A 10,357-nucleotide genomic window follows, 5' to 3' on the forward strand; every position below is an offset into this window, starting at 1 on the left:
GCCTCAGTCCACAGAGAAATGCACACAGCCTGTATTCAGAGACTGAGCCTTAAAACCAGCCGTCAGGACTTCCTGAACTTTGTGATGTCACAACGAAGCAGTCACCGCTCTCAGCCGTGCCCCAAGCCCCGCCCACCCGGACCCAACCTTGCAGGATGTGGTTTCTCTGAGTGTTTTTTACCTGAAATCTGCTATAATTTTATTGGATCACTCAGAAAACAGCTCTGTTGTTACTAGAGCCCCAGAGAGAAGCCTGAGAGAGGAGATGTAAAACTACATTGAGATGGTTTTTGATTCTTAAAGCCACAAATATATCTTCTGATGGATCAACACTTCAAATAAAACACAGGAAGTGGGAAATATGGGAACGTCAACACAGGCTGGAGCTTAAAGGTCTAAAACATCACAAGAAAAACCAAAAAAAAAACCACTGGCACAGTACTTGAAAATAGTCTTAAAGTTCAGGAAAAATATTTCTCCCATAGTATCACTTGTTCCAGCATTTTATTAAAGCTGCATCATGTTGAAATATTCCGACTTAACGTGCCACTTTTAAAGCTGCTCCATGTGTGCATCATTTAACCACATCTCAGAGTAACTCAGCCGAACAGCTAACTGACGGACACAGAGACAAACATGTTCGGCATGTTTGTGTGTGTTTGTGTTTGTGTGTGAGTGTGTGTGTGTGTGCATGCATGAGAACTGAACTGCTTTGTTGGCTGTGAACTCTTGACTTGTAAACACATCCGTTTGAACCGGGGTTAAAGATGTCTGCAGTCGGGGGAAAAAAGAAAGAAAAAAAAAAAACACGATGCCTGGGGGGGGTGCACGTGGTAAAAAGCTCTCACACGCACATAAACACACACTTGTATGCGCACACACACACGCACAACCACAGCTTTTTTACGACACGATGTGAAGTCAGGATGCTAATCAGGGAAGGAAACGTTTTGTTCTCGAGGCCGCAGTGGCTGGTAAAGCCCAAGATTCACCAGCTGCTTTGACTGTTTATTACCATTATAAACTTTATTTATAGAGCAGCTCAAAATACAGTTTTAAAGCAGAGAGAAGAAGATAAAGAACAGACAGGCAAGATCATACCAGGGATAAAAGTGGATATAAAAAGAGGAAAGCCATGGGAAGATTTAGATGGTACTGATTGGTCGATGCCAATGTTTGTATCTCAGTTTATTTCAAGGAGCTGAAATGTGAAACTAATTTGGAAGCATGTGCGGCGCTCATTTCTGTTTCTGTCGTGGCAAAACAGCTAAACTTCACAAATCCTGACTGCAGGGTTGTTTTCAACTCATCAAAGGCCGGTGAAGCCATTTTTTCAGCGCCGCTAACAAAGGAGGGTTTTGTGTCTGGTTTGTTTGTCGACGGCTGAGTAACAGAGAGAAGCCGAGAGGTGCGGCTCGCTCAGCACCTCGGCCCTGTGGCACAACGGCGTCTCTGTGTTTCCAGCTTTAAGTCAGCGGCGTTCATCCACCGGAGCATTGTTCGCACCGTGTGTGTGTTTGCACTTGCATCATCGGTCTTGAACGCAGCTCGCCAGTACAAACATTGGTAGGGATGGAGCAGAGGGTTGAGCTGGAGCAGGGCCAGGCTTCTGCATCTGTGCCAACACATACAGGCTGTGCAGCCATTATTCCATTTTTGTTGTGATCTTGTTCACATGTGCACAAACTAGTGGGGATAAGACGGGGATGTCCACAATCTAACAGTTTAAGCCTCACATAGAATTTTCTGATGTAAAATTCCTGAGTTGCACAAGAAAATATTGAATCTACTCTATGTAAATCATGATGGAAGAGTCTTTTAAGGTGAACAAAGTTGGATTTTTGCTTTTTTAAAGCAGTTGTGTGGCATGTGCGACAGCTGCAGTTCCACTCAATGCTTCGAGAGTTTTATCGTTTATGTTTCCAGACTTTTAAATCTGCAGCAGCTCTAAATAGAAGAATTGTATTATGTTATAGCTTTCATGCTTTCAGTAAATTCAAGTTACACTGATACAGAATAGAGATATTAAAGACATGTTTGTGTCTGTTTTCAGTCGGACGTGGTCCATCAGAGTGTGTTCGAGCTGATCCACACGGACGACCGAGCTCTGTTCAGACGTCAGCTTCACTTCGCCCTCAAACCAAACGCCAGCCACTCGGACGGCTCCGCTCAGAGTCCCGGTAAGTCCAGATAAACGACCTTCTAAGAACAAAAGACTGCGTTAGTATCAACATGAAGTTTTACGTTGGAGAATATTTGATCATGACTACAGGTGATGAGAGCTCTGCAGATATCAGCAGCAGCGTGATGACCTACGACCCTCAGACCATCCCTCCGGAAAATTCATCTTTCCTGGAGAGAAACTTCTGCTGTCGATTCCGCTGCCTGCTCGACAACTCCTCCGGATTCCTGGTATAAAAAGATGAATTACTCAGTGTTAAATGTGATTTATTAGTGGATCACAACCACCACAGTGAATACAAGGCTGTTTTGCAATTTTGACGTGCTGTACTCAGCTATATATCGGCATATAAAATAAGCATTAACAGTTCAGGCTGGCTTACGATTGATGATTTTGCAAACACTGCTTCCCTGTACACACGGGAACACAAAGCTGCTGTTTTAGGATTTACACACTCAGGAAGTCAGTTTGGAAAAGCTCAGTTTATGAATTTAACAGTGTGGTGGGATTTGAAGCGGAAACTTTCAGTAAAGAATCTGCAGTTGTTCCCAAAATTGATGTTTTATAAAGTTTTCTTTGGACTCTGATTCTGAAAACGTGACATTCAGGCTGCTTTTTCCCAGATTCTCTCTATCCAGGGTTATAAATCACATCAAATAAACTACAACCCTAAAAAGATATTAAGAGCAGATTCTGAAATCAACCACTTATCATGTTGTCAGCCTGATCAGCAGCCATTTAGTATCACTTTCATATTGATACATCAAAAAGGAGCCTAATCTTAGTGTTTTTAAAGCTGCAGCCTGTTTGTTATTTTGCTTGTTTACTGCAGCACCAAAACGCTAATCAGGGATTTTTTGAAGATTGTTTTAGAACTAGAATTCAGTACTAGAAAACGTGAAGACTCCATCATGTTGCTGCAGCCATGACAACAAAAGCTCGTCCTCATTCTTGCCTCCGTTTGTGTGTGAACCTGCGTGTCCGTCTTCAGGCCCTGAATTTCCGCGGTCGCCTGAAGTTCCTCCACGGTCAGAGCCGGGTGTCGGACGACGGGACGTTGGTCCCCCCTCAGCTCGCCCTGTTCTCCATCGCCACGCCGCTGCAGCCGCCGTCCATCCTGGAGATCCGCACCAAGACGCTCCTCTTCCAGACCAAACACAAGCTGGACTTCACGCCCATGGGCATCGACACCAGGTAGACACACACACACACACACACACATTGATTGCTCATTTTACTCATCGTGGTTGAAGAATCTGAGCTGAAAGAATCAGTCGCTGGTGTAAATGTTGTGTCTGTTGTGTTTCTCTCCACAGAGGGAAGGTGGTTCTGGGTTACACTGAAGCAGAGCTGTGCATGAAGGGCTCAGGCTACCACTTCATCCACGCTGCAGACATGATGTACTGCGCTGAAAACCACTTAAGAAGTCAGTAACTAAAGCCAGAATAACCAAACACTCTCTTTAAAGATGTCACCTACTCCTCACCGCTGTCACCTCATTTTCTTTGGAATATCTTCAGCTGTGCTTTAAATTACAGGCTGATGGAGAAGTGGGTGTATAGATAGAAATATCTGACTGGTTTCTGTGTTGTATCCAGTGATGAAAACCGGAGACAGCGGTTTCACCGTCTTCAGGCTGCTGACCAAAACTAGGACGTGGATCTGGGTCCAGGCCATCGCCCGGCTGGTGTTTAAAGGAGGGAAACCAGACTTCATTGTGGCCCGGCAGAGAGCTCTGACGTAAGTGTCCCAGAGCGAGGAAGCAGAGAGCATGGAGGGCGGTTTTTTGTGTTTCTGTGCGTTAGTTTTTCTTCATTATCGTTTAGAAACCAACAAATATTAGTAGTAGTTAAAGCTAATTGGTTAATTGGCTAATTCTTTAGTTGATGAATTAGCTGCAGCTCTGAAAGAAAAACCCCCTCTTGTGTTTTTCCCACAGAAATGAAGAAGGAGAAGAGCAGCTCCGCCTCAGACGCCTGCAGCTGCCGTTCAACTTCGCCACCGGCGAGGCGCTGCTGTACGACATCCCCCAGCCCGTCGACGTCCCCGACCCGTGCTCCGCCCCCAAGCAGAGGAAGGTGGAGGACTACTCCGTCGACCCCGACTCCATCCTTGGCTGCATGCTGGGACAGGACCAGTCCATCTACTGTGAACACAACAACGGCAACACGCTCAGCTCCCTCAACGACGCCGCCTTCAAGGACACCCACGCTACCGTCAGCGTTCCCGGAGACATCTGGCAGCAAATGTCACCCAAACCCGTGGTGGGAAATCTAGTGAAGACTGAGGCCGCGGTCCAGGACATGATGGACACCCTGCAGCAGATCCTCGGGGACAGCAGCCTCATCGACACCCTGGAGGTGGGGCCCGAGGAGCTGAAGAGCTGGGAGAGCACGCTGTTGAGGATGAGCACCAACAGCTACGGGATGAACGAAGACCTGGACGTCCTCAGCAATGACATCCTGTCGTATGTGGAAGAGCAGCTCCAGAAGGAGGACGGACTCAAGCTGCCGGGTGAGCTGGACGACATACCGGCGTGCCTCTCCACTTTGGACCTCCAGAACCCGGATCCTGACCACATTGGGGAGCAGAACTTTGTCTGGCCCCTGGAGCCTCAGAACCAGCTGATGGCAAACGGAGGGCAGATGATGACTGGACAACCGGCTCCCGTCATGGAAACGATGAAGCTGACCCACATGGATCTGTCTCAGTTGAGTTCTCCTGGTTTAAACGGTCCGACCCTTCAGCAGATCGCCTCCCAGCAGACCCTCCCACCTTCTGTTCTTCTTGGCGACATCAGCGCTCCGGTGACCTTCAGCCCCTCCCTGGCGGACTCTTGTGCTCAAACACAGAACAAACTGAGGGCCCTACAAGTCACAGCCAAGGAGAACAACCTGGGAGCGTTCAGGCAAACCGCTCAGCTCCAGTCCAACCCGATGCAGAACCACGTTCAGATGAGGACGCCCAACCTCCCGCTCGGCCTCCAGGACCAAACCGCAGAGAGGAAGTTAAATCCAGTTTTCAACTTTCAGGGCAACCAGTGGAGCTCCCCCGTCCCCAACGCAAACACGGTCGACAGCTTTGTACAAACATACACCCAAAATATTTCAAACGAATCGGGGTTCGCTGCAGATCCTCCCTCGTCCAGCTGCTTACAGGGCCACTTTGCACTTCAGACTCAGAACAGTGAGAATCAGAGACAGTCGTGGCCACTGGAGCAGCAACAGCAGCAGCAGCTGATCGCAGGTGGGCACCAACAACTCGGCGCCTGCCTCAACCAAATGTCAGGATTTCAAAGGAATCCTCTTCCCGGAGTCGTCACACCCCAAACCGCGGTCAACGGCAGGCCGATGTTCAGGACTCAAGAGACTTCAAATGTACCATTTCCTGTTCAGCAGGACTCAGAGCTGCCGGCTCAGGCGCCTTCGAGCAGCTGTATGTTCAGAAATGCCCCCCCGTCTGTGCCTGTAAACGGAGTGCACCTCAGTCAGGCGCCGTCCTGCCAGCGCATGAACCCGGCGAGCAGCAACCGGATCCCCTCCAAGCCCTCCTGTTTCTACCAGGGTCTTCCCGGAGGAGGGTCCGTGCCGGGGATGACGGCGATACCGAATCCTAACGAGGTGGCTCTGTCCTGCCAAATGACGGCCGGTCTCAACCCCAACGGGCTGCTGGTGCAACAACAGCAGTATCTTAACTTCAGTGAACAGACGCAGGTAAAAAAACAAAAACAAAATGGTTTTACAGCAATAGCAATAGATTAAACATGTGTCAGTTTCCTTTACTTTATGATCTTTAAACCAGTTCAGTTTCTCAAATTCAAGTTGATTCGACCCTAACACTAACCCTCCCTCGGGTATTGATTATCTGTGCATGCTGGGATTGACTGTTAGCTTCAGACTACAAACTTTAAAATAAATAAACAGATACAGAAATGAATCTTTGTAAAGTCCGAATCTTCTAACCTGTCACTGGTCTGTTTCACAGATCAACAACCATCCAGTCGTCGGGAACGGAGGTTTCCCGTTCCCCTCGCTGCCCGATGGGAACGTATACTACTCAGAGAACAAATAGAAATCAGCCGCTGTGACTTCTGGACGGCAGAGGATCCGGATCCAACCTGGACTGAAACAGCAGTTTACAGAAAACAGAAGACTCCTGTCTCTAAACATGAAAGTGGAGTAGACTGAAGAACAGAAATGTGCCCCGGAAAGGAGGAGGAGACAAAACAGGACACCTCTCCTTCTCCTTTTTTCTAATTAGGAAACTGCGACGAAAGCTTTAAAAAATTTCAAGTGTTTTTGGTGTAGGAGGAAGAGAAAATCTCATGTCTCATCTTGTGATTTGGAGTTTGTTTCTGTTTTTGTCGAAGCTGGATATCAAAGAAGAAGTACGGATACGTTTTCTTGGAAAAACGGAAAAAAAAACCTACACCCGTGGTTTGTTTTGTGCAATCATGATCAAGTTTGAGAAATTTCATCACGAGCTGTGGCGGTTTGTTGTTGATGTATGGAGAAAAAAAAGTTCAGAGAAGCAGATGTGTGCTGAATTTAATTTGCCCAAAACAACCAGTTAGTCCTTCATCGCTGAAGTCTTTTTCTCTTTGTGTTTAAAAAGCAGTTTCACTAGAGAAATAATCAGCAGCATGTGAGGAGCAAAATCACCTTGAGCTGTAAGAAAGTGTGATGGGCATTTTTACAATATTTTTCCTGTTTGTTTGAATTCTAATTGTTAGCTGCAGCTTTAAATCTCATCGTCGTGGCTTCATCCTGACTCGCCGCACCCACTGCACAGGGTGCAGACTATTATCAACAGCAGCAACAGATCTGTTGCATCTACAAAGAATCCAGTCCTGTACAATTGAAGGTTCCCTGAGGAGTTTGTGACTCTGGAAACACTATGGAGTCGGTCCCTATTTGACCTGCAGGTGGCTCTAATGTGCCATATACGCTGCAAAGAGCCAGCAAAGACGAGGAAGAAGAAAAGTGCAAAGGAGCAAACATGGATGTAAAACACAGAGGCTGAATTTAAAATACTCATAAACGTTGTTTTATGAGGAAGGAAATGTCCAGGGTTGCACACAGCCAGTTTTGGTGAGTAATGCTGAATATAAACAGAACTTTACTGGGTGCCTTTAGATCAGCTAATTGAAAATGAAAAGACTTCAGCGGTGAGGAACAGCTGGTTGGTTCGTTTTTTTCCCATGTGCAGTCAGTTCTTCAGGCCTTACTGTCTCAGACAATCCCAAAACTTGGTCCTTGACTGATCGACATCCTCCCGATCATCTTCTGCCGTCTCTGTTGCACAAACACACCACACCTACTCCACAAGAATCAGTTTTTCTACTTTGAGCTCTCAGAAGGATGAAATGTATCGACTTTTTTTGTTTTGCTGTTGTCGTTTTGAAAATTGCGTCTTGATTCAGTTCATTTCAACTCTTTACTGTCCCACTGAGGGAGATGTGCTTTGTAGACAGGGTATATATATATTAAAACAAAACAAAAAAAGAGAGAAAAAGAAACGCACAATGAAATCACAGCATCATCCTACTAACAGACAATGTGTAAGATTTAAATATGAGGTGATTCAGTGGAAACAGCTGCTTCTTAGTGCATCTTTTATATATTTTAAAAGCAGTCCGAGCTTCGTCACTGAGCCAGTTTCGTTTCGTCTTTATTTTTCTTTTCTTTAATGTTTTCTGTGTCATTGTTGCTTTCCTGTTATAGAGGAAAAAAAAAAATACAGACGGTGCCTTAAACTGACGGACCTGTTTGAGACTTTAAAGGGACAGTCTGTTGCAGTTTTCTAACATTTCCTTTAGGAATATTAGCAGAAAGGTGTAGTGGAAATTCATATTTAATGGATGTAAACCAAAGTTAAACTTGCCCTTGCCTTAACACCACCAAGCCAGTTTTTAAAAGATTTATTGCACTATTCCTTTAAGGTGTTGCCAAAGTGTAGTGAAGAGAAAATAATTGAGAAATCCGTTGTCTTACAGGACACTAAGAGCTTTATTACAAAAAGAGATTCCTGAAGTAGGTTGTTCATGATGAAATGAGCACAATGTTTTTCATTTTAGCTCATAAATGGATCCTCTAGATTTTTTAAAGTTATTTGAATAAGCCACAACTAAAATGAATTATTATATATTTTTAGTAAGAGTTTAAAAGAAATAGACCAGAGTCTAAATAGACTTAGTCACTGCCTAAACCAGGATCTAAACTTCTCACTAAACCTGAAAATGTTCATCAGTATCTCTGTAAGATAGATTCTGATTTATTCATATTTTCCACAAACAAATTTCCGTCCTCTTTATCTTTCCTCTTTCTGTCTTGTGGTTAATTTATCGGCGTTGTTGTTGGACCGGGAGTGTCGCCGATCGTCCGGCAGTGAAACGCAGAAGTAAAACAGTTATAGGCAGCTATTGTATATTTTAAATGAGGAAAAAAAAAGGAAAAAAAATCTACACTTTACAAGTAAAAAAAAAAAAAAGAAAAAAGAAAAAAAAAAGGGTGGAAACTTAAAGTGCCTTTTTAAATGAGCGCTTTTTGATTGTCTGTTGATCTTAAAAATTGGTTCAGCACTTACATTGAAAAGAAACACCGAAAGAAAGTCGCACCCAGTCGCTTCATCCAGTACTGAGCCGTAAAATCTGCTTTTTTCCTAAGCAAGTTTTGTGTCACTTAATTTTTAGCACTTCTGAACCTTTTTTTTTTTTAACAACTTTATACTTTGCAGCAGATTGTGGAAGCTGCAAAGACAAAAGTAGTGACAACAAACTTGAATTACTTGACTTACGTACCAAAAAATAGTCAGTAAAGCCATCTGTGATGCTTTATTCTCCAGGATACCAAAGGGATGAGTCAGAATACAGATCTACTGTTGGAAAATCCTATTTTTTGTGAAGAATTTCATGATTTTTCATGGTTTATGGAGATTTTCCACTCCAAATGGAAACACAAAGAATGATTTCTTCGAATAAAAACGCAAGAAACAGACCAGAATGATTGTTATTGTACTTTGACTTAGAAAAACTAGAGTTATGCTGTGTTAATGTCAATTAGGAGCCACTGTCATTAACAGTTCCACACTTGTCAACATTGTTCACGTCATCATCCAAATTCCGTCAAAATCCAATTTCCTCAAAGCTTGTCGGTCACTATTCCTAAAAAAGTCTATTATTTAAGATAATGAAATAAATTTAATTGTTTTGGGGTTATATTATCATTGCACAGTATTTTTTAACCCTCAAACGTCCAACTCTACAGTTATTTAACCCTTTCATTACAGCTGAAAAATACTCAATCAATTTTTAAGCAAAAATTGTGAAAAAAATGTCAAACTCCTCGTTCCAGGTCCTCAGATGAGAGAAACTGATGCTTTTATTGTCATCATCATCATTTTTAACTGAATATCTTTTGGTTTTAGACGTTTTAAGACTTTGGACTATAGATAGTTGCATTTTTGACAGATTTGACAGTGTTACTCAGCAGTCAATTCACCAAAAACCAAAAATTAGACCAGAAATCATCACAGAACAGGCTGAATATTTAAGACTCAGTACAAAATGAAGCGTGATATTTCGAAGGTGTGTGATTTTTCCCAGCGCACCTTAACGTCTCCTCTCTTATAAATCTGGAGTACTTTCAGTCAGAGCTTTTTTTGTCACAAAGTATTCTGCATTTAGAAATATAAATATATCTCGTTGCTTGCTTCTGATTTTAAATAAAACAAAGCCATTTTACTTACAATACTTTTTTTCAAACACAAGGCCCTAAAATGCAGTATCTTGTGTACATGTATATAAATATCTATATTTGTCTTCTTTATGTTTCAAAATATGTATTGTCATATATTGTGTATTTTAATATCATATTGGCTTAACCTGTCTCTCTCCTATCATTTTTTTGTACATTGTCTGCACAGCATATACATATGTAATCTCTTGTCATGATGTTTTTTTTGTAAACAACTTATATCTTGTGGATTTGCCTTCAATATTTTTGCTTCTAACAGTGTATTGAGTGTTTGAGACAATATGTTCATGCTCACCATATTAAAGGTGATCAGAGCCCAGCTGCTGCTATAGTTTTTTATTCTAATATTGTAACAAAAAAATTTGAAAAATGTGAGCTTTTTTTTTGTTGTTTTCATAGTTAGTGCTCATCTGTTTGTGCG

General features: G+C 43.1%; 1 protein-coding gene across 1 annotated transcript in view; it reads left to right on the top strand.

Annotated features, from left to right (window-relative positions):
• Nucleotides 1-10,255, top strand: part of LOC111670308 (aryl hydrocarbon receptor-like) — a 64,474-nt gene extending 54,219 nt beyond the window's left edge. The window contains exons 5-11 of the mRNA XM_023426960.2: nt 2,054-2,180; nt 2,273-2,412; nt 3,174-3,376; nt 3,499-3,608; nt 3,781-3,922; nt 4,122-5,895; nt 6,167-10,255. Coding sequence (XP_023282728.1) covers nt 2,054-2,180; nt 2,273-2,412; nt 3,174-3,376; nt 3,499-3,608; nt 3,781-3,922; nt 4,122-5,895; nt 6,167-6,253 — 2,583 coding nt within the window. The 3' untranslated portion in view covers nt 6,254-10,255. The remainder of the gene's footprint in view (nt 1-2,053; nt 2,181-2,272; nt 2,413-3,173; nt 3,377-3,498; nt 3,609-3,780; nt 3,923-4,121; nt 5,896-6,166) is intronic.
• Nucleotides 10,256-10,357: the final 102 nt, after the last annotated feature.

This window comes from Seriola lalandi, unplaced genomic scaffold (genome assembly GCF_002814215.2).
Source record: "Seriola lalandi dorsalis isolate HSWRI2012SDOR001 ecotype SW California unplaced genomic scaffold, Sedor1 jcf7180002054850, whole genome shotgun sequence".
In the NCBI taxonomy this organism is placed as follows: Eukaryota; Metazoa; Chordata; class Actinopteri; order Carangiformes; family Carangidae; genus Seriola; species Seriola lalandi.